We start from the raw sequence: 24362 nt of genomic DNA, 5'->3' as shown, positions 1-24362 counted from the left end.
TTTTATTTCCAAGGACGTGCACTTAAGTGCCTTTCTGTTTCTCTGTAATTCTGTTGCAAAGTGCTTGTGACACTCTAAGCTTATTGGCCACTAAAGAGAGCATCCCATTTGAAGCCGGAGGTACTGTTGATCAAGCATTAGGTCTCATAATGCCAAAATGAGAACAGCAAAGATGAAAAGAACTCTTTAAACAACAATTCCAACTGAACCAGGAAACGTAATATATTGGTTCATTCATGGATCAAAAACCTGTTGTGAATTTTGCCAAGGTCTTGTCTTGACTCTATTTGTTATTTTCTAGATAGAGCCCAGGTCCCTTGTCTAGACTCCTATAATTTTTTATACAAACACATTTTTTTTTTACTTGTGGATATCCACAATGCTGCTGAGGCATTTTCTGATCCTTCACTGACGCCCCATAAAAACCTGGAGAAGGACCAGGAGGCCACTGTCATCTGAGAATTTTACAAGGTGGCTGCTCTCTTGAGATCTGCTGCTGCCTGTAGAACTAGTCTGCATTGATCCAGTCCAGTATTGACAAACAAATCTTGATTGATATTTTGTTTGGTGCACCGAGTGAAGTGACCAGGATGCCGTAACAAAATGCAACTATAATAAATAAATCAAATTTGACTTCTCACATATTTGCCTCCTCCTCCGTGACATTCGTACCGCGTGATTGGACGAGACAAGCAAACAGTGTTTTGAAAGTTCCTGCAGAAAGAGGAGCGTGGAGCAGGGGGGAGAGGGAACCTTAACATAATCACGCTCCTTCACACTTTCCAGTCTCGACAGTGTTTGGGAGATGAACACACACGCAGATCGTGTGCAGGTGCAGTGGTGGTCCAGTAAAGAAAAACTCGAGGGTCAACCATGAAATCCAGAAGTCAGGATCACAGCTTGTCTGAGTCCACGGAACTGGACCGATCTTACGACCCACTCACAGGTAGGGTTACGTAATTTTGTTTGCCACTTGCCACTTGGGATTGTTAATCGAAGCTTTAACCTCCATTCAGTTTAATCCCAGCAACGCATAATGTAGGTTCTTTTGTGTGTTTTTCCATTTAAAAAAATAATAATATATATATATATTAAACACGACGCAAATATTTGTAATCTTATTTTACTTTACATATTTCAAACGTGATGCACCACAAGCAGTGTTTATGAACCTTTTGTGAAGTCAATTTTTACAAGAAACGTATAAACAAAAACGTCATATTTAGTGGATCAGATTCAGTGCATCAACTTTTTTTTTTTATTATCCAAACCCATATTGAAAATGTTTTTTTGGTAACATTTCAAATGAAAAAACTAATTTCTTTCTTGTGCGTCCCAATACTTAGGCAGCACACAACATTCAATGAACACTTTTATTTGACTGAGGTAATCAAAACGTCAACTTAGTTCATCGTTCGTGATCTTTGCCTGTTGTGTCTTTCGGGTTAGAATCTAAGCTTCAGTGTTCCTATGTGGAGTTTGCATGTTTCCCATGCTTGTTGGGTAAATCTATAATAATAGCTGAATATATTACAATACATATTTGTGGTGAGTGACTAAACTAATTGTGTGATCAGGATGATAAGCAGCCACAATTCTGTGTTATGGAGGTACTGTATGGACGTTTTTAATGAGATAAACAAGTGAGCATGCATTAAGGGGCATCAAGCAAGAAGCGAGGCATAGGCGAAAAATCATCTGAAAGTCTCCAGCATCTCTTGTCATCTTCAATGATCTTCCTCACTGTGTTTGGAGTGTAATTATATCAGTGAGATGTTTTTATCTTTACTTCATCCCTCAACCCTTTTTTTATACACTTGCAAAAACAAGTATTAGATCATCCCAAAATAGACTGTCACCAAAAATAACCGAGTGCCTGCTCTCATACGAAATCTTTGAATAGAAGTATGCACAGCTGGCTGGTTAACAGACTATTAGAATAAACATTTAATTTCATGTTTTTTTTTTTTTTTCTTGGTGTGGTGTGCGATGGCCATTCAACGTTGGCTTAAGCAAACAGTCAACAGGTGCATCAACACTCAGGCTCCACTCCGCAAGACACACAAATGGCCCTTTGTATGAAGAGATAGACGAAAGGAAGCAAGCGCCGCAGCGAATAGAACAACTCACTCACAAACACAACAAACTATTTCGAACCTTATATTGTTTTTTACCTCTAAAAAGGTTCGACAACAATTGTATTTTGTAAGAAACATTTTATTGAATCGGTTTACAGGTTTGGAAACCTGAAGTTGTGCGGCCTAGTCTTGTCAAATTTCAAACTCCTGAAAAAGAACTTTGAGGCATATGTACTTTTCACCAAAAATTGAATCAAATTCCAAACTGTCTTACTTTTGGATCAGTGGAACTTTACAGCAATAATGTGACATGTTAAAGGGACAATGTATAGAAATTAAATTAGATTTTTCACTGTTCAATCATTTTAAAACCCCACAATTAATTTCAATAAGATGCTAAAAAAAATATGATCTCACTAACATACTTTTTAAATTTTTTTAAACCGTAGTTCTCATAATCGCTAAATGTATGCGCCTGACCGTATAGGAGGCTGACATGTCTCGCTGCCATGTTTCAAAGATCCAAGAGACAATCACCTGCTCACTTCATACGCTTCAAAATTAGGTCGTTGCATTTTATTCGTTCAAGAGATGGCACAAAAATTCTACATACCGTCTCTTGTGTATGGTGCATAATATGTACTGTATAATGGTGTATTCATAAGAAAGAAAAATAAATTGACGGAGAAAACTAACAGATTGGATGGATGCTGTTTAAAATTTGAGCTGTGTAAAAAGTGTTGATGCATTAGAGATGCTGTTTTTTGCAGAGTCATCAGTTTCTCGTCTAGGCTAAACATATCTCAATTTCACTTAGTGTAGCACTTAGAATACCACAGTACATACTAGCTTGGGCCCTTGTGTGTGTTTGTGTTTTTTTTTTTATCTCTGCTGAATTCATTGTTTGACAGCTGATGTGCTGCAAGGAGCAAAACCGTCAAAACTCATTTTTCTTACGAGACAAGGTGACGTCTGATGAAAACCATACTCCTGTAGATATGTGGGTGTGTGTGAGTGCACGGTTTGTGAGAAATGATCATCCAGAATTTGAGTGGAGTCCCAGTAAGGATTACTGTAAGCACAGAGGCGACATGATTGATTTAGCTGGGCCTATAACCCTTCTTAAGCTGCCGTGACATCCCAGAGGAAAGAAAGCTAACGCGAGCTCAAAGAGGAGTTTAAAAAGTGATCGGAAACATCATAACACAAGAGTAGATGTCTGTCAAGTGCAAGTGCACTTGTTTGGAGATTGCTAAAAGTCTCTCATCCAAAGGCCTTCTTTATGTGTGACCGGTGGCGGCAAGTGTAGCCTATATTGAAATTGATTTTTCATGTATCTGTGATTCCGTTGAAAGTTTTTTTCCAACATTTTACATTTACACTGTTCAGATGATAAAAAGGTAGCTGTATTTTAAAATAGGTTTGATCCTTTCTATCTAACCATTTGGTCTGCGGAGCACTTGGGGAGAGTTAGCGAGATAAATCAATTTTTCCCAACCCCTATGGATGTTCACACTACATTAAAAGAAGACCTTAAACTGAAAGAGGTAAAGTCAATGACAGCTGAGAGATTTATTGATTAACTGATTGATTGAGACGTCAGGGTCTTTCGTAGAAGGCTGGAATAAAATGGGTACAGGAGCCACATGGGGGAACATGACCCAGGGAGAATTGATTGATGTTGTCGGCTCCAAGGATGGTTTTTGGCAATGCTTTGTCTTGTGTCAGCATAAAAACCAATAGCTCATGATATCCAATATTTCTTTGTCTTGTCTGGAAAACATCAACTAACATAAAATTAAGGTGTAAGTTCAGTCGATTGAAACTTGAGACAAGACAAAGGTAGCTTTTGCCGGTTTTGATTTCTTAGTCCTTTTTCTTGAGAATTCATGCTAACAAGACTCACACACAGACACATTAAGTGGGGAGCTTCCACTTTTTACTTCCTGTCCATATTTAACCGCTGTGTTTTTATTCTCATTTGTCCTGTCCTGGTGGCTCACCTACAGCTGAGTGGATAAGAGTATTTTAATTGTGTTAGCAGAAGCAGAGAAGAGTGTATTGATCTCCCTCAGTGGGCTGTACACAATGAAATTGATTGAAACAATCAAAGTCAGCCCGAGGGCGTGCACGGGTCCAATCTTTGAGGGCGATGTGTTTGGGAAACACATTTAACCACTTTATGGACATGAGCATGCCTACATGTGCTTGTATTGTTACAATACAATACACTATCTGACCCATTATGACCCCCACCCCTCCTGTGTGTATGTGTGTGCGTGCGTCTGTGTTTTGATCTCATCAAATTCCAGTGTGATCAATCATTTCTAAAAATAGCTGCTAAGACAAAGACTGACATCATCAAGAAAATGCCATCCCCTTTCTCTGGTTAAATGCGCTCAATAGGGGAAAAAAAAACGTGTTTGATTGACATCTCAGCAAACATCATCACTGCATGAAGCTCTTGATGAATAATAGCAGCATACACACGAGCAATCAGTGCTCAGAAAAGCTTGTATAGCTGCTTACAGAAAATGGATGGATGTGTGGAGAGTGACTAATCTAAAACATTTATTTGTTTGGCTATTTGACTCTGATTTGTCCATAGATGTGAATGGTCATGTGGCAACCTGGTCAGGTGATATGCTCCGTCTGCCACACACAAGCCTGCACAGAATCGAAGTGTGTGTGTGTCTTGTAGTAGTAGTATGTTTATTGGCCATGCTCTCTTGTTGAGCTATGGATTAATACTGCCCTCTGCTGGCATGTTTTATCAATGCATGACCAAATTCGCTAGAAAATCCTGCTGCTTTATCTAAAAAGGTAATGTGCCGAATTAAAAATATTTGAGGTGTTAACATTATTTTGGAACTTAATTACCCTTTAATAAATTGTACTGAAGTTGCCAGAAAGTTTATCTTAAATTAAACTGAAATGAACTTAAATTTAAAATACTATATCTGCCCTTGAAAATAACAGAGGACATTTAAGTATACTATATAGGGCTTACATTTTTCGGCCTATTCTATTCTATTCTATTCTATTCTATTCTATTCTATTCTATTCTATTCTATTCTATTCTATTCTATCCAGGTAACCCGCCATATAGAGCCACCAAAAGGACCATCAAGGAGCGATTCCTCAAACTGCTGCCTTGCTACCATTCTGGTTCCAGCCCATCCCTCAATCAAAGCAAGTGTCCCTCCACGTCTTCTTAATCTTATAATCCATATTCTGTGCTGCAACGGTGTGTTTTGTGTCTCTCTGCCTGTGCAGACAGTGTGAGTGATGATGCCGAACTGTTGGCAGTGCGTTACCGACCCGAAGGCCTCGAACATCTCATGGGGCAAACTAGCTTTAGTAAGAAAGAGCTCCAAGTCCTCTACAGAGGATTCAAAAATGTGAGTCCCGCTGGCAACATTTACTCTTGACTGTAACCACTTTTATGCATGCGTGCAAGAGTGAGGCTCTTTATATCTTCTGATTCCAGGAGTGTCCGAGCGGTGCAGTGAATGAGGAGACATTTAAAAGCATCTATTCTCAATTTTTTCCTCAGGGAGGTCAGTTACAGTCTTGCTTCTTAAAATACATCTGCCGTCTTCACCAAACTCCAAATTTAAAGACCGTAATTACGAAGATGTGCAAAGAAAAGAACCAGACACCACAAAAACAAACAAACCGCAAGCGTATGCATAAAAGTCCGAGTCCATTGTCATTTTCAGCGTGGGAATTTGGACACTGTACACGAGTGAGATTTTTTTTTCTACTTTTAGAAGTGTTTTTTTCAGCTCAACACCAAATGTGACAACATCGACAGTTATGTGCTTACACAGACTACTATTTGGAACTGTTCACAATTCCTTCCACCTTGTGTCAGGTTTTAGTTCCAGCTGAGGAAAAACAACCTTGAGGCATAATGATGCTGGTGCCACCACCGCTATAATTTACTGTTGGTGGTATTATGTTGTTTTGGTGATTAGCAATTTGTACCAAACATGCCTTTAGGTTTAGGATAATACAAATTCATAATGACGCTTAGCTTCATCTTGTCAAGGTATACAAAATAATATAAAACCACAATATAGCAATAAAGCCAATACTATCACAATAAAACATAAACTTTTTTTACATGGCTGTCACTTTGACAGTGTATCACCCACCGCCAAACCGTCCACAGATTGGAACAGTAACATAACATTGATTAGTGGTGTAAGTTTGATGCGTTATTAACGCAATTATTCCAAACCCCTTTTATAGCCATTCATTTTTTAATTGCGTTATTAAGGCGCATTTTGGCCTAATAAAATGTCTACTCTTTTCATGTACTGAAAAACCACTACACCACACCGGATCTTGCGAGACTGCAAATAAACATCAAGCACGCTACACTGGTGACTCTAGTCTGGGTTTGTTAAGCAGAGATTCAATCCGTTTTTAGAAAGCATCATGGCGAGTTGTCTGTTCATTCTTTTGTGAGACATCAGAAACAGGGTTACTTTGGTGAATCAAGACGATTATATTGCGGCTAAGTTCAAAACAAACTTTAAAAATGGTTTGTTGCACATTAGGCTGAATCCTTGTTTACATTTCATATCCATTTTTTATATTGGCCAAATTCTTAGAATGGACTGTTAAGGGTATATTTGCGTGACTTTTAATACATTGAATCCAATTCAATCAAAAAAATGAGTCACGAATAAATATTTTAATTAATTGACAGCACTATTGATGCTAGTGCTCAATGTACATAGTGTTCATATTGTGTTTCTTTTGCAGATACAAGTATGTATGCACATTTCCTGTTTGTGGCTTTCGACACTCACAACAGTGGATCTGTCAACTTTGAGGTGAAAGCTGTAGACAGTGTGTCATAAACTTTCAACACATCTTGTTTAGGTTCTATGCAGGATGTTATTTAGAAGAGAAACACAAGTAAAGGCCATGTGGGTTTAATGTTTAACAGCCTTCACTTCTCTCTCTCTTTTATTTTTTTTAATTTTTTTTTTTTACTGGGACATAGGACTTTGTCCTAAGTCTGTCCATCATCCTCAGAGGCTCCATCACAGAAAAACTCAACTGGACCTTCAACCTGTACGACCTCAACAAAGATGGCTGCATCACTCGAGAGGTACCACCATCACTCTTCACTAAAATTGTATTTTTTTTTCCCCCCCTCTCTTTTCTATTAGTGTTTCTTGCTAACAGCTTGTGGCAATGACTTGTTTTGGTCAGGAGATGACAGATATCATTCAATCCATTTATGACATGATGGGCACGTATACGTATCCCTGCATGAGGGACAGCGCTCCCAGGGACCATGTGGAACAATTCTTCCAGGTTGGATAACAAACACAACAAACATCGGGCAGTGCAATGGCATAGTTCAAAGGTCACCATTGTATACGCAAATCCATTGTTCAGTAACCAGGAAGCGTCAGTTGCAAACTGCTGCGCATGAATATAGATTAACACTGATTGTGTGTCATGTTGTAGAAAATGGACAAGAACAAGGACGGCGTCGTCACCATTGAGGAATTCCTGGAGACGTGCCAAAAGGTGAATTTTCATTCTAAATCTCATTTACAACATGAGTCAACAACAATAACAGCTTATAGCCTGTTTCTCCTCTGCAGGATGAGAACATCATGCAGTCCATGCACATGTTCGATAACGTCATCTAAAGGTGGAGTCGAATGTTCCTACAATTGGAGCTCCTCCTCAGTGCTGCAGTATGTGCGTGCGTGCATGTGTGTGTACTTGGTGGACTCAAACGCGTCACCTCAGAGTGACAAAATCCCTTCGGTATGATTCAAAATGGAAGTGGGATGGTGGGCCTGTTCTCTGGTAGAATGGTTAGCATGCCTGCCCCATAGTTCACGGTTTAAATTTGACCTTCCTGTGTGGCGTTTGCATGTCCTCTCCATCCTTGGGTGTCTTTTCTCCAACTACTGATAGATAAAGACTAAATTGTCCATAGGTGTAAATGCGAGTACAAAAATGAATTTGTCTTCAAGGTATGCTGTGATGATTCGGTGGCGAGTCCGTGGAGTATTGGCACTTATCGATTTTAAAATGTTGGCAAATATATTCTGACATAACTCTTCATGGGGTTGACTTCTTCTTTAATTCTCCTTGGAACAGATATTTACCCTGACATGTATGATACACACAGGACAGACATGAGGCTGTAAAACAAGTAATGGCTGTGAAATGCAATAACGTGGACATGATGTAAAGTCACTTTGATGGATATTGTGATATTTACTATGAGCGTATTGTGGCTGCATGATGTGTGCAGTCACATAAGCGTGTTGAAATATTTTTGATAGGAATGTGATGATGATGGATGACAATAAAACCTCACAGTTATGATCTAACAACCACTCTTTGGTCCTTTAGTATTAGCCAAGTTTGTTACATAAGACTTTGACATGGCCGTCCAGTGAAGTGTTTGCGTATTCATCCCGTGTACTCTGCGTCAGATGTATTGAACACAATAAATTATCATTAGGTGTGAATGTGAGGTCTATGCATTTGTAGTCCTTAACTGAGCTAGTTGAAAGTAAATTAACAAAGCAGTACTACTTTTTATTCGCTTTTTTTTTAATTCACTGCAACAATCAACTTAAAAAAGATATTTAGTTTCCATATTAACCAGATAAACAATGAGGGTCTTTGTGATGAGCTTTAGTGTGTCAGATGCCTCATTTGTCAACTATTGTTTTTATAATTTACAACTAACAAAATGCATGTATTTTATGTTGTCAAATTCCTGCACTCGTGGACCCTACAAAGTGAGCTCATAGTGCTTGACAGATAATTAGTACATTATTGTTAATGAAAAAGCTCAAGCCCAAGCTGAACCAGCCAATTCAGTTCTTCCCAACTCAAAAGAAAACCAAAACATAGACAGGTAGATTTAATATAACCTTTAATTTTATTTAACAAAATTTCAGTAAAAACTCTTAGTTAAGTACAAATTTCCCTGTCAGTAGTGTTTCTCCAGCTGGCATCCCGACTATATTAAATCCACAAAAAAGAAATCAGTCGATCTGTTGAACCAATGCGTCAATCAGAGTTTTGACATCAAATCATAACTAGTTACACACATAAGCTCTTCTTTTTGGTTAAAACTGACATGTGTTATTATTCTGACTAAGCAATCCTTTTCCCCTAAAATATAAAAGAAAATAATGTGAGAAACAATTGATAAAAAGCCTCATCTCGTTTCGCAACATTTGCTCCTCTCTCTCTCTCTCCTTCTCCATTTGTTCTCTGCATATGTGGCAAACTCAAAGCAACCTGTATGTTACTTTGCAGTTAAAGCGGGAGAAAGTTGACGCTATATTGTCACAACTTTTACTTTTAAAGGCATTATAAAGAAAGAGGAGCAGGTTCACACAGTTCCACCTGCGGCAGTGTTGTCAACTAGTTCTCTTTTTAAGAAGAAAGAAAAAAAAAAAAAAAGCAATCTATGTGACTTTCACAAAATGAAATAAATCTCTTTGGCATAGATTACCCACCCGAAAGCAGAAACACAGACACGCTCCAAAACACACAATCTTAGAACTTTTTTTCAAGCGTGAGTAAATGATCCTCAGCAATGTTAGGATATAAAACATATGCAAGCCCTGTTAAGATTAGGAGTCCCGTACTCGATGATATTACATATAAAAGGAATCAAGAGCTTTGTTCCAATTCTAGCCCAGAGGCCCAATTTTCTGGAAGTTTTTCCTCTCTTGGATCTGTGGAAAGGAAAGAAAGAAACAACTGTAGAAAATATTTTGGGAGGTTATTTAAGAGAAACAGTCACACTTTGCGATATTGCACTTGTTGTGAAGTATATTTTGGAATTAAAATGGCAAAAATAATACAGTGAAAGAAAATATTAATGATTGGATGGCTTTAATCCGAAAAATAAAATGTATTGCTATGACAATGGTGTAAGTTCCTGAGCCCCCTTGCTGTAAAAATCAGTATCAAAACTTTAAGTATTGTACTTTTGAATTATGTAAACTTTCAATGCTATGAGGGATTTTTTTTTTTTAAAGAGATTATTTTGTTGCTGTTTAATTCCCTGTGCTGTTAAATGCAGAGCTGATTTATTATCAAACTGATAGGCTCACTACACGTGTGCTGTTATATAATGCCAATTACATTTATGGCATACGGTCCAGCGACATTCATGTTTCTGGGGGTGTGCCGACCTTTAGTAAGGCTCAAACTGCTGTTGTCTGTCGTAAACCATGTTGGTGCCGTAATCGTCATGCATCATGGTTCCGTCCACGGCGTCCATGGGAATGTCACCGGCGTAGCCACCAAAGTTTTGAAAAGGAACATCCATCTCTGCAAACACATGAGCACATTTTCCATCTTGATATTGACACCAGCTGCTGCTGTTGTTTTTATGATGGTGGAAGGGGAAAAAAACGTTCTGATGTGCGGTTGCAGAGGGAAAAGAGAGTATGGAAAGCTGTTCGAGTATTCATTTGACATCCTTGAATAGGTTAAGGGCCACATACTAGTCCACGCTTTGTGCACGCAAGTGAGACAGAGAAGGGAAACACAGAGTGACCTTCTGACTCACAATATGCATTTAATTAATGACTGTGTATTTACTGGAAGATCGGCTCTTGTGTGACCGTATGTTGAAGACGGTGTATGTATGGGCTGCTCTTGAGGTTAATGCTGAGTAAAATGCTGTGCATGCACATTCCTGTCCTATGTACTCACCCTCTTGGTAGGATGCTTCCATGGTGACACTGTTGTGGGCCTGCAAGAAGGTCAGATAAAGCATGGTAAGAGAATTCAACAAGACACCACTGCTGCTGCTGGTGGTGGGAGCTGGAAACTCACCATCTCCCAGGCGGCAGGGTCGTGCTTGAACATGGAGTGTGTGAGTTCTCTGGAAACTCTCTTCTTGTGCTCGGCGCTCTTATCCTCGGAGATGCGGAAGAGGACGGCAGCGGCGTATGTGGCTTGTGAGGAAATCAAATAGCGGAAGGTTCACAGTCACTCTCTGAGCTTGTTAGGAACATTTAGGTGACTATTGAGAGGACTACTTTTTTCACCAGTGATTGGTTTCAAGCTTTTTTCATGTCTCTAAAATAGTTGCAATGTAGTTCTGTGGTGACAAAACCCAAATTTGTATGGAATCAAAATGGGCTGGACTCACTTAACACAAAAATGTGCCAGAGTATCTTTTTTTTCTTTTAATGTAACAACTTTCATCCAGGTTTCATATATGACTTTGATGCTAACAAATTATTCCAGTTGAATGAACAGCTAAAGAAGGTAAAGTGTTGTAGTTGGAAACAACAAACACTACATGAGGTAACGTTAAATGCTAAGCGTCCTACCGATGCCCTCGTTGTCTGAGTGGAGCAGCTCCATCAGGGGGGCGGACGCTCCCTCGCCATCAATGGCCTCTGCCGATTGTTTGTCCAGAGCCAGCTCACACAGAACGCCCGCCGCCACACGCTTTACATTGTCTACTGGTGAGTAGAGAAGCTGACGAGGGGGAGGAGATTTTAGAATAACAAATAAGGCACTGGAAAAAAGAAGTGTTGGGCTTCTGCTACCTGAACAAAAAGAGGAATGGTCTGCATGTTGGCAATCTCTGCTCTGTTGACAGGATCTCTGGCCAGAATGTGAAGCGCTCCTGTACAGCCCTCTACTATCTCTTCCATCCTCACTCCATCCTGACAAAACACATGACAAGAGATTCACATATTTGTCCAAATATTTATGCGCACTAAGTGGCGCTGTTTGAAAGTGTTGAATTATGTACCTGGTATGTCTGCTTGCTGGACGAGCCATGTTTCTGAGCATCCTGGTGGGCTTTGAGCAACAGGTTGACCAGGCGGGGGATGGCGCCCGCTTCCCTCAGTGGGGCCTGGTTTTCCGGGCACAGGGCCAAGTTACGGATCAGGCCAACCACAGCCTTTGGGAAAGGAAAACAAACAAGTCATATCACTGCTCACTGTGAGAGAAAAAAAAACGTTTTAATCTTTATATAGTATTCTATATCATGCTACCTTAATAACTGGCCAGTAGTAGGGCTGGTTGAGGAGCTTGACGATGGCCGGGATGCCGTAGTGCCTCCTCACTGCGTTCTGCGCCATCTCAGCCTGCTGGTGGCGGGACGTCAGGTGACGCAGGGCGCAAATGGCAGGCTCGGTCACGTCCTCTTTCTCGCCGGCGCGCAAAATGGCGTGGATGAGCGCCTCGATGCCGTTGCTCTGGGTGACCAGAGTTTTATTGTAGGCATTGTTGCACGTGAGATTAGACAAGATCCCAGTGGCGCAGGTGAGCATGTTGATGTCATCAGAGCTCAGCAGGTTGACCAAAACCTGCAGCAGGCCATCCATGCCCTCCTGAAACATCACATGGAGTTTTATTGTCACATGATTCAAGGAAATTAAAGAAATTAAAACAGGATAATGAAATGCCAGATACAAAAATTATGTATGATTTAACTGAACATCTGTGCCAAGGTGACAAAATGGTTCAAAAATTAGTATGAAGCGAAATAATTAGGTCATAAAAAATGTAGATACAAGCAAAAGTCTGAATAAACAACCTCAGTTTTAAATATTCAATTTTTGTTGGTCTTTACTGACTGTTAATTCTGCGTTTGGGCCTCTCGGACTCCAACTAGGTACTTTGTTTGTCTATGCCTGTAAGGGGGGTACCTAGCCCGAAAAGAAAAAAACACACCTGCTTGGTGGCAGCATCAGACAGGTTCCTCAGTGTCCAGAGGCAGTTCTGCATCACACGCTGGCTGCCGCCAGTCAGGTGCTTCCCCAGAGCCTGCATCCCACCTGGGGGGAACACAGGCATGCATCAGCTCACAAGCATGCCATCTCATAAAATATGCTGTCATAAGACCTTGTGGTTGCTGAGAAGCCATTAGCCATGTTAACAAAGAGTCGCCACACCTGCATGACTGGCTTATGCACGCAGGTGTGCGTGTGTATGCGTATGTGTACACTGAATTGACATTTCTCACACACCAGCCTCTACAATGGCAGGTTTGTTGCTGGGGCACACAGACAGGACTTTGAGAACGCGGCTTGTGGTCCACAGCAGCTTTTCGTAGTTGTAGTTCCTCATGATGTGAACAAGACCCTCGGGGCCCCCGTTGGCAAGGATGATGAGCTGTTACAAAGATATATGTATAAATAGCTATACAAGAAGACAGAAATGTGCTGAGACATGAGGCTCATAGTTAGGAAGTCAAGCTTGGCTAAGGTCTTTCATTCTCACTGTGTGTAGAATTTGAATAAAGCTATGACCTGTCCAAGCATGCAAAATGATTTCACACGTTACACACTTGATTCTAAGAACCACACCCAAACCTGACTTAACCTGAACCGTGCACAGATGCCACACCCAAATCAAACCTCACGTACACACACACACGACAAAGTACAACGTGGACTTGTGCACACACATAAACACACCTTGCTCTCCTGATTGCCGTAAGACAGCAGCTGCAGACAGTCGGTAGTGATGGCCAAAAACTTGGGGTTGCTTTTCTTTAGAAGGGGGACCATCCTCTGCAGGCCGTCAGCCAAGCGGACCGCCATTTTGGCTCCCTCCTGGTGGAGGAGCAGGTTGTGCAGGGTTGTGATGGCGTAGAAGAGCACTGATTCCACGGGGGAGCTGTGGGGCATCACAACAGCTTTAAACTGCGAGGCTTAAACAGCAGCAAATGCTTGGGCCAGTCCAGTTCGGACTTGCTCTTGTACCTGAGCATGCGGACGAGCGCGGGGATGCCACCAGACTTGAAAATGGAGAGCAGGCCCTCTCTTTTGTGGGAGAGATTGTGCAGGATGCTGGTTGTGGCTCTGGCTGTCTCCATGTCAGTGGTGTTCTGCATGGCTCGCACCACTGCGGCCACCATCTGAGGCGACTGCATCAGCGCGTGGCGGGATGCCTCCTTGCGGGTTAGCTGGTTGACAATCTGGGCTGCTTTGCTGACCACCACCTGATGGAAAGACCGTTATTCCCATCGGTTGATATAAAGATTCGAGAGAATGCTAAAGTCTTAAGCAACTCTTCAATACAAGAGAGGAAATGAGATGGAGATCAGTTTTCAACGTAATGTCAATCAAGAATTAGCTGGCTTTACTTATAATGTTCTGATTTGAGCAGAAACCATCAAATACACTTGGCAAGTACTCTGTACCTGATCTTCATCATTGAGCAGTTTGGTGAGCTCAGGCACAGCACGTGTGGCGAGCTCAGCGTCATCTTGGTAGTTGATCAGATGAATGATTGCTGCCTTGAGCATCTGGGAGGGCTCGGCCAGCCGTTGGACGTTGGTCATTTGGTTCGGATCTGTTTGGGTTGTAGTCAAGATGGTTGTACTGTCTTCCAGCGTCTCGGGAAACATAGCGGCCCGCACCCGCTGGCCTCTGGTCAACACATACTGGGAGTCTGGAACCGAATGAGGACACTCATCGTGAGAACGCCCGAGAGGCTGCGCAAGATGCTCGGACCTTTTTTGGGGTCATACCTGCCGGTTCTGTCGTGACAGTGGTGGTCACGGTGTACTGCTTGGAGGTGGTTAAGTCGCCGTCGTCATCTCGGACAGTGTTGGCTCCAGACTGGATCCCCGAGTCATATCCGTACCTCGTCTCCTGCCACTCCGTCACCTTCGTTACCCCGCTATCGAGCTGACCCACTGTCACATATGCAGGCAGGAAGCGCCCAATGTCAAACCAAATAGTTCTATTGGGTCTTAAATTGTTTCAAGATCTTGTTTATTCTGCTGCACCTGATTGGATTTTGCACTTATCCTTTATGTAACAATCCAATCATCCACAGACTGCCATTTTTATAAAATCAGCTTTTATACTTATGTTCTATTAAGAAACTAAATGAATGATAACATGACTTGGAAGGAGCATCCTTATCCCAACATTAGAATTTGTTGATCAGTGATAGGAAATTAATGAAACATTGAAGAGAATAATTAAATATCAGACTTACATTGAGTAGACATCCTTGTCTCCTGTAGTTAAACACCTAAAAGAAAAAAAAACCCCCAAGAATATTGTATTTATCATCTTGTTCTGCATTTACAATGACACATTTCCTCTTATTGCTGTTGCAAGAACACAGATAAACAAGCCTTCCTTTTTTTCAAACGAGAGTGGAAGCGAGCATATTTAAAAGCTGTGCCTCCCCTTCAGCTAACAACAATTTGTGAGGAGTCGAGTCAAGTAGTAGATTGAAATTAGAGGCTTCTGTAAATTAGGAATGCTCGCTGGGCTTTCTGACCTCTCACCCTCAAGCCTACGCCCCAAAAAAAAAAAAGTTGTGGGAGCAGCCTATTGCTGACACACCACAAACGGGAACCTGTCCCACTGGTTTTAGGGCAGAGTGTGTACATGTGTGCATGTGAAATGCGTGCTGTGAATGTCGCACCCAAGCTCGTCTCACAAACGCCTGCAACTGAAACTACTGACAAATATAGAGAAATTACTCAGTGGACAAAAAGAGATCCAACATCCCTGGGATTTTTCGAGATGTCGATAGTGTGTTTAATCAGCATTCCGATGACGTAACAGGCATTTGTCAGAGCATGTCTGGTATAAAGACTTCCCGTCTTTACAAAACACCCTTTTCAGATGAAATCGTTCTTTAGCAGTGTATGATAAAAGCACATTTCTTACTCTTGCTCCATTTCTCTAGTTCTCCGCATACACAAGCTACTTATTTCCAGCCTACTGCTTTCTTTAATGATATAAAAAAAAAGCAGGCATGAAGGAATGTTTTCTTCCTGCTCATTCCTGCAGCTGCGATATTGTCCACCACAGAATCTCTCCTCATCACAGAAACATCTGCATTTTTAATAGTCTCAGACATCTGAGTGATAACACAAAGAATCCACTGTGCCCTTCGCATGTACAAAGAATAAAGCCGATGCTTCATTGGACGCCCGGGCGTTCACACTTTAAAAGTCTTCTGAGGACTTTTAATGAGATACAAGACACTGAAATGATTCGCACAATTTGATAAGGTAAATACCATCTTCTCGTTTCATCCGTGGATGAATTCAAACCGAGTCAACATTTGGAGTTCTATTGTATCAAAGTTACAATAGCATGGCTTAATGTAAAGAACCAATGTTTTTTCCAGGGATCAAATTTTACATCGTTTTAGGGTCAGAGTAATTGCAATTTGTATAGTTTAGACAAACAACACAAACAAACCCATTTTGAGCTCTTGTTTTTTTTTCTCTCTGTGCAGACTCCAGTTGCCTGGAGCACTGTCTCAGCAGTTGTGTGGAGCTGCAGATCCTGCCTAACCAGGCCCCTTGACTACTTACTTGCACTAACATGCTACATGATAAGGCAATGACTCATATGCGTGTAAATCACTCCTATTGGGTGTGGCCTCTTGCCCATTAGGGTGGTAAGTGACCAAAGTCTGTTTATCAACACAGAGATATGTATCCACAAATATATTTTGCTGATAAACCGCAATGGAAACAGCACAAGTTTCCTGTTAATCCCAGCCAGCATTTAGTAGTTGTTGGTTTTGTTTTCCAGGGCAGTGGGTTCAGCGAACTGTTGCAATGCTGTGACACACCCACATATCACCAAGGTAACCAAAAAAAAAAAACCTGCATTGGCCCGTGGTCAGTAGGGATTTGATTTGCTGACCCACCTGATGGCTAAATAAAGGTCCGCCTGTGTGGATAAGAGAGTTTGCTTTATTTGCTACCCACAAATTTTCAAGTAGCCCCAACTAAAAAAAAAAAGTCATGATACTATCAAAGTTCAATTTTATTATTGTGTACTTCTGTGTGGACTTTGGTCTCTCCCAGTTAATAAGTAACTCTCACTGTACATTGCACCATCAGCACAATTACCGCAAATACATAATTGCGGAGAGCAACGTGCTTTCCTAAGAAGGAAAACGCCCGCTGTCTCGTTGAGCAAAGTCCTCCATGTGGAGCATGAGATGAGGGGCTTCTTTTCAGTTGAACAAAAGTGCACAGGTGAACAAGTTGCAACAGAAACTCTTGGCTTATGTTGTTGAGCAGCGCTGCTAAAACGCTACCGTGACATTCCACACAGACATAATACATTGCTCATGTTTTTCACCCCCGCCCCGCCGCAAACCTGACTTGTTAAATTTATCCCAACGACTTGCTCATTCATTTATGAAGATGCTTCAGTCACAATGGAAATTGTCATGAAGTGCTTAATCATGAGAAACTTAACTGCTCTCCCTTCACTCAGGCATGCTAGACAAGGAGTGTCTCTACACTCCCAAGAGGTGACAAGCTCTCAATAGGGGTGTGGAATTAGCGTCTGTGTGTATGTGGGGGCGTGCGTACGCATGAAATGATTGGGAAGAATACACCCAACATCTTACTGGAAGGCCCCACTCAAGCGCTGACCATTAGCTATTAAAATCTAATAGATAGGAAAAACACTTGTGCATTTTCACACTGAGTGTACTTGTAAAAGACATTCCAGTGAGCCAGATTTGGACTTTGCTGGCCTAAGCACTTTTTTCTGTCACAGCAGGAATGAATCAGCTCAAGCAGGAGGCCCAGGGGGTTGGAGATGAATGCTGGGTCCACTTCAGAGTGGATCTCAACATACTACATACGACAAAAATGTGTCTTTTGCTTGAGCTATGACTTTGAAAATTAGCATTGGGTTCAACATACTCAGAGGTATATTGCGTGTTATTTACTTGAAAAATCAATTTATGTCATGCTAAATGTGGAACTGGAATAGTTTGGTGCTATCTTAGCATACCAAAAGCATTTTTTTTAGTTTGTATTTGAAACTAAAATACAACATTGCATAAAGGGCAAGTAAGCCATCTTGATGATGAATATTACATGCATGATCTAAAAAAAAGCTTTTCATTTGTGTTTTTGATTGCAGGCAGAATATTCCCTGTTTTTAAGGAAGTAAAAATGCCCTCTGTTTGTATGTTTTTATTCGATAAGGTGGTATTTCAGTTTCACTTTCATTTTAAAATTGTATTTAAAAAAAAAAAAACGTACTAATTTCAACCAATAAGATGCCTTGTTTGGTCTTAATTTTTAACAGGCTTGCTAATGTCATGTTTATAGACTGACGAGCAAATAAAGCAGATTATGCTATCACACATCTGCAATGCTTGCACCATCTGCACAAAAACAGATTAAGTATTAGAAGTATTGTCTGGCTCCGGAAACACGCAACTCCCGACCCCTGTGCTACATACAGACTTCTCTTAATCATTTCCACAGTAACGTAAAGACATCAGCACAAACTTTCACAGTCCAGTCCTCTTGACATAGCAACAGGCTACATCTTAACACGCCACAAACCTTGCTGGAACCAAAGTCACACGTGCCCTAACTCATGCCTAACAAAAGCTTCAGCAATATAAAACGGGTTAAAGGGATAGATGTTTGTAATCAATCAATATGGAAGAATGTGAAGTGATGCACGGCTAATGGATTCAATGTGGCGAATGACAGGAAGTGGTCGAAATTACCTAACACCAGTGCTGGATTCAAGAGGAGACATTTATTTGAAAAAGCTATACTTAAGCAAAAGTTTGATAGCCACAAAACTTTAGAGACACCCTTATCGGGGAATAGGCTTCACAGTTGCTGGCATTAATTTTAGAAAAACATTGTGAGAGAGAGTGTTTTGGTAAATTGACTAGAACAGACACATGATGGAAACCAGACGACAGCAAAAGCAAGATGCCAAAAACTCAGGGAAAGAATGGAAAATGACACTCTGATGTGCGGTTGCGCAACACACAAATTAAATGTGTCTAAAAGTGGCAGATACAGCAACAACCCGCTCCCCCTCTTTTGCTGATCTGGAAACATTGCCAGCAACACGCTCAAGGAGAGCATGCACACCAGTGAATGAAATACTACTGTGCTACTTCCAATTGGTTGACTGTGGCCAAAAAAAGCAGTTTGGTGGCTGGAAAATAGCGTGGGGCGCAATCTATTGTGAATCAAAGGAAACATCTCTGAGGAGGAGCCCATGTGTTGTGCAGTATCAGATTACACGAGGTTGATAAAGTAGGACAAAAATGGTGAGGAGTGTATTTGGCCATGCATATTTGAGGTGCTTTCACACAGCCTACAATAAAATATTAAGATTTTATGACGTCACCTCCAGCATCTGGTGTGATGTATAAAATACTAAATTTGTGTGACACAACAAAACAAGGATGTATTTTACAGGAAACGTAAAAAAACACTTCCTTCAACTATCTTAACGATGCACAATTTTTTTTTTTTATTTTAACGGAAAGACCAAGAAACCAAGAAATTGTGGCGATGCGGTAAATAATGAGAAGGCGACAAAGTGTCTGCCTCTGCACAACAAAATGGAGAGTTTTCGCATCAGGCAGTCAGCCACTCCCTTTCAACTCTTTCAATTAAATCAGACACTCCCTTTACACCCAAAAATATGTACTGTACAACTGCCTCGCCTGCCTTAAAAGTACCGTACTTGTCTCTCGCTTGTGGGTCAGTCACCACAATGTATTGAGCCACAGAACTCTTTCAATTCTTTGAAGTTACACAACTGTAATTGTTCTCATGACAAACTTGCACATTCATGTCTGGGATGATACTGCAATACTTCTACCACTTCACTAGCCCGACATATAACTTCTAGGTAGAAGCCATGTGGAGTTACGTTAAGGTAAACATGGATGACAGCACTTTAAGCTGATTGCAATATGTGGATGATAGATTCTGCTTTTTGAGTTGCAACGGCTGGCTGTTTGCCAACTAAAGAGGTTCTTGAGCCCCACTGAGCCCTCTGCTCAGTTCTGGCCATGCTAGCCGCGGTGAAGTTGTGGCATGGTGCTGCCACACTCACCCACCTAATAAGAGCCTCAAATTTTCAACAGATATACCTGTGATATTTGTTGGAAACCACATTTGGAAATATTTCTTCTTTTCTAACATACTGGCTGAGACAATGAGATGAAATAAATTATGCGAGAAGTGCACGCCTTGAGCCAATCATTCACCATTTCTCATTTGTTTGCGGGAAAGCTGACAACTCAGCTGTGATGTTGCAAGTTTTTCTTCTGTATCAGGAAGTCATCAAATGACTAAATTCCACAAAATACTACCTAACCCAAATTTTGCACAATGTCCATTTTTAAATGTTTGAGCTGAAATTTGTTTTCCCACTTTTGCATTTGGAGCTCCATTAGTCCCATCCAATGAAACGTTTGGTTGCAGGTTGAAAGGAAATGAAGAGGAACAAAGTATGTGACTGAACACAGAGCGTTACTGTGTTCAAGAATGGGAAAGAGTAGCGGTATTGTCCCAGTACTGCTGTCAGTGTGAAAAACAACCTGGGATTCAAGTGTCTCTATTGGTTGCAACCAAAGAAGCAGAAACGTCTGTGCTCAGTGACCAAGTGTGGTGGCCAAAGCCATGTATGGGAACGGACGGACGGACAAGCACTTTTAAGCTCAAACCGCCACGCATCAGTGTGTGGTTGCACAGTGAGGCGTTCTGACAGATGATGAATTTTTCAGGGAGAATACAATCTCAATAGAGCTAGACGAAGGTTGCCTGGGAGAACAGGGGGAACGTGTAATGGCAGCGTAAAGAATGCGCTGCTCAGTTGATAAGTACATAGCCTGCCCAGAACCGAAGCAACAAATACATTAAACATAAAAAGTCTGTCAATGCTTATTCGACACATATTGAGGAAAAAGCAATGCTTTCCATTTGAGATGCTGCCGTGTTTTTATATTTATTATCCAACAAGTACAGTCGGTGTCCCTGCTGACTTGAAAGCCACACCCTTTGTGCTCTGCTCTCGGAAATGAACAAAGACATCAAGGTTCAGTAAAAAGGAATCATTAAACCAAATTCAAGTTTATAGCCTCTTGCTTGAGATACATGGCCCGTGATAACAGCAAGGATAGTATATGCATGAAGAACGCAGCAGAGGTGGAATGTAAGCTTGATGGCCCTATAGCTTTTGCTTATGTGAAAATAATTAGAGATGACAATTCATTTTTCAGACTTTTTATGCTGCCTATACATTTATGTTTTTTAAACTGGAGCTAGGGAAATTGGCAGATGAAAATATAAATGTAATCCACAGGAAGTCCTTCCTCTTTAGCCTACTTTGATGCCGATAAAACCACCTACAGTCGAGTGAAGCCTGAAGGCCATCCAGAAACTTTATCTCCCTGCGTTCTTTACTCTATGGGAACAGCAGAGCATGGCGGCAAGGTGATATGCGAACACGTAACAGGCCACACGACATGTACGCTGGGCTGCGACTGAGCCCGTGGGTCGCACTGACTCGGCCATCATTGTACACCAACAATTAAGGGGGGGAAGACATCGAATCCACAGGAAAATGAATTATTCCAAGCAAACAAAGAGGTTAGGCTACATGCCGTCGAGTAATCCCCTTTGCGAAGTGTAGCCCTATTTATAAACGCAAGGATCTCCTGGCCCCTTGCTCTGCTAATGTAGGACAGTATGAGGGAATTAAGCAGGAGGGGAGAGATTATCACTGTGCCACCACAGCTGTATCGGTGAAATCTAAGGCAAGTTCACCCCCTACTGCGACCCCAGCACCCATTGACCCCCCTTTTCCTCTTTGAGAGCAGACGGGTGTAGCTTTCAGACCCGGGGGGTGGATGGGGGGGGGCTGTCTGCTGTGCTCTCAACAATTTAAACAAGCTAGAAAAAACGACTTTGTGATGGTGTCTTTTCAAATATAGTAAACAAAAGGACAACAGTGTAGCTTGGTTTGTGTTTCACGCCACTAAAGATGATGCGCTTTGATTAAACTAGCATAAAATCTCATTACACGGCCAAACCATGCCAGAGTTTACATCGACAGATGTAAAAAGTTGGACGCGACAAGACTTAATCGCATCGAAAAAGGCGGATGAGATGAAAGTCATTTCGCCTTGATGCTGATTTCAGCGGAATTACTCATGAAGTTAAATAAAAGGAATGTGTGCTCTCGTGACCACCGCTAAGCAGGATTGGAAAAATGTTTTCTTGTCAAGCCTGGAGCAACTATATCAAGGCCAGTTTGGCAGCAGCGCGAGACGTTTGGCTGGCTCGGAGTTGTAGTAAGACCATGTAAGGGAGAGATGATTCATTATTTTGTGTCAGGCATTACTGATGTGTCATGGCCCCGATATGGAATTAGCTGTTGAGGTCAAATGTGGGGGTTTTTAATTTAGAGGCTCCTACTATTTCGAAAACAATTTAATCTCCAGACTATTGTTCTTACTGTGGTTTGTCTCAGTGGTTAAAACGGCCATATTTTCCATGAGCCCAAAACAACAAGAAAAAAGAAAATATATATTCCCCTACAATTTTTTTTTTTTTTTTTGTGAATTCACTTTCGCTTGAAGAGTAGCAAAATGATCAACCAGTTGGAGTCGGTTCTTTATTTCAGTTTCGATGAAAGAACTTGTTGAGTACATGGAAGCTTCACATATTGCAATTCGGGAAAAAAAAAAAAACCTTCTTCATTCTGGTCAGTTGGGAGGTTCTAGTTTTTATATCCTGTGTATTATGTATATATTATTCATTCATCATCTGAACTGCTTATCATTACGACTGCGAGCGTTGCAAGTGGTAGGGCAGATGGTTGTGCAGGAGGCGGGAGACACCCTGAACTGGTCACCAGCCAATCACAGGGCACATATAGACAAACAACCATTCACACTCACAATCAGACCTAGGGGCAATTTAGAAGGTCAATCGGCCTACCATGCATGTTTATGGAATGTGGGAGGAAACCAAAGCACTGGAGGAAACCCACGCAGGCACGGTGAACATGCAAACCCCACACAGGAAGGCTGCAGCTGCAATCGAAACCTGCACCTCTGAACTGTGAGGCGGACGTGCTAACCAGTGCGGGTCGTGCTGTCTGTATATTGTAATCTGACTTGTGTTTACGCCACACTTGTTTGGTACAATTATGTGACGCTTTCATAGTGAATGCTTACAAGACTAAGTTAAATTGTTAAGTAAGTTAACGCTAATTAAGTTGAGTCGATAAAAGTTGTTTCTCAGGAATGGTCCAGCACTGTGACATATGACCCCAAAACTAAACTAATGCAAAACCAGTTAAGGTAACTTGTGGACTCAAAGTGTAATGACCGTAATGGGATTTTTTTTTCCCACGGATGACATATTGTTACATTACGTCTCATCAAATCTCACAGAGGTTCTTTTTTCATTTCTATATCTAGGTCAATATATGCAAATATACAATACTGGAAACACTCAAGTCTGTAAATTCTGACAGCATTTCTGAAAACAATAAATAAATAAACTGCCTTTCACGTTATTTAATGGTTCATTTGACATTTCAGACCAAAACCTTTAAGCATAAGAAGTCTGATATTGCTTATGGTTATAGATATGTATTTCTATGTACTGTAACGTTACTGTTGTTATACTGCAATAATTCTTTATCTATGTTTACATTTTTGTTCCGTTTACTTTTTTCCCGTCTTTCCCTTCTCAAACTCGTCATGCCCGAATGCATTTCTCAATGGCGGTACTCCCATGCCGCACAGAAAAAAAAAACTGTTGAGCTATACAGATCCACTATTCTGCTAGACAAAGCAGCATGGACCGTACCCAAAAAGTGAGTTAAAATCATGACAAAAGACATACATAATGAAATAGCGTTTAGTTATTCACCTGCCTCACGCGCACGCGAACGCGCACACGTTGAACTTTGCGAGCGCTCGCCACTGAGTGAGTGACGTCACGAAACCATCGATACTGAACGCATCGCCCCCCCCCCAAAAAAAAAAATACTATTTGATTTCAAAGAGATAAGTCTGAAAAACAGTGACGGGAAAAAACCGTAAAGTGTAGATGACTCCAGTTCAAACAGTAGCCAGTGCGAGCCACGCGGAAATAGAACGTAGGGCTTCAAAAACAGTAAACTTCATTTAAAACGCGCAACACGTAGAAATGCATTGTTACAAGAATTACGAGTGGTTTGATTACGTAGTTTAGGGGTGCCCATTCACAGAAACAAAAGAAAAACACGGAAAAAAAGCACAGTTAAGAGAAATAATGTTCATTTGGTGAAACTCACCTGCCGAGTTTCACAGATGAGCGTATTCCAAGATAGATTTGTTTTTTTCCCCTCAGGACAGCACACTATCTGGTATGCTCCGCAACTTTCTGCCACTCTTTCTGTCTTCCACTCTGCAGTACTGCTTGTCCTCGCTCTCACTCACTCCACAGAACACACAAGAAAG

The 24362-nt window shown here is 41.2% G+C and overlaps 2 protein-coding genes across 3 annotated transcripts; one reads left to right on the top strand and one right to left on the bottom strand.

Moving 5' to 3' along the window:
* Positions 1 to 696: 696 nt before the first annotated feature.
* LOC125968624 (A-type potassium channel modulatory protein KCNIP2) lies at positions 697 to 8458 on the top strand. 2 transcript variants are annotated; one of them, XM_049719895.2, is made up of 9 exons: positions 697 to 946; positions 5172 to 5274; positions 5359 to 5479; positions 5569 to 5638; positions 6855 to 6925; positions 7099 to 7206; positions 7311 to 7415; positions 7572 to 7634; positions 7712 to 8458. In XM_049719895.2, the coding sequence occupies exons 1-9, from the start codon at positions 874 to 876 to the stop codon at positions 7757 to 7759; spliced, it is 762 nt and encodes a 253-aa protein (XP_049575852.1). In that variant the 5' UTR covers positions 697 to 873; the 3' UTR covers positions 7760 to 8458. The 2 variants fall into 2 exon arrangements, with proteins under 2 accessions (XP_049575852.1, XP_049575851.1); XM_049719894.2 differs by having other exon boundaries at positions 699 to 946; positions 5172 to 5270; positions 5355 to 5479.
* A 534-nt stretch (positions 8459 to 8992) lies between these two features.
* On the bottom strand, positions 8993 to 24362 carry jupa (junction plakoglobin a). Its single transcript, XM_049719843.1, has 16 exons — positions 24197 to 24362; positions 15078 to 15113; positions 14602 to 14769; positions 14272 to 14522; positions 13832 to 14070; positions 13544 to 13745; positions 13094 to 13238; positions 12798 to 12901; positions 12116 to 12454; positions 11869 to 12021; positions 11660 to 11779; positions 11438 to 11588; positions 10935 to 11056; positions 10812 to 10851; positions 10286 to 10424; positions 8993 to 9823 (listed from the first exon to the last, which is right to left on the bottom strand). The coding sequence occupies exons 2-15, from the start codon at positions 15088 to 15090 to the stop codon at positions 10288 to 10290; spliced, it is 2184 nt and encodes a 727-aa protein (XP_049575800.1). The 5' UTR covers positions 15091 to 15113; positions 24197 to 24362; the 3' UTR covers positions 8993 to 9823; positions 10286 to 10287.

This window comes from Syngnathus scovelli, chromosome 5 (assembly GCF_024217435.2).
Source record: "Syngnathus scovelli strain Florida chromosome 5, RoL_Ssco_1.2, whole genome shotgun sequence".
NCBI classification, from domain to species: domain Eukaryota; kingdom Metazoa; phylum Chordata; class Actinopteri; order Syngnathiformes; family Syngnathidae; genus Syngnathus; species Syngnathus scovelli.
The sequence above is the reverse complement of the archived record's forward strand: the minus strand, read 5'-3'. Positions and strand labels throughout refer to the sequence as shown.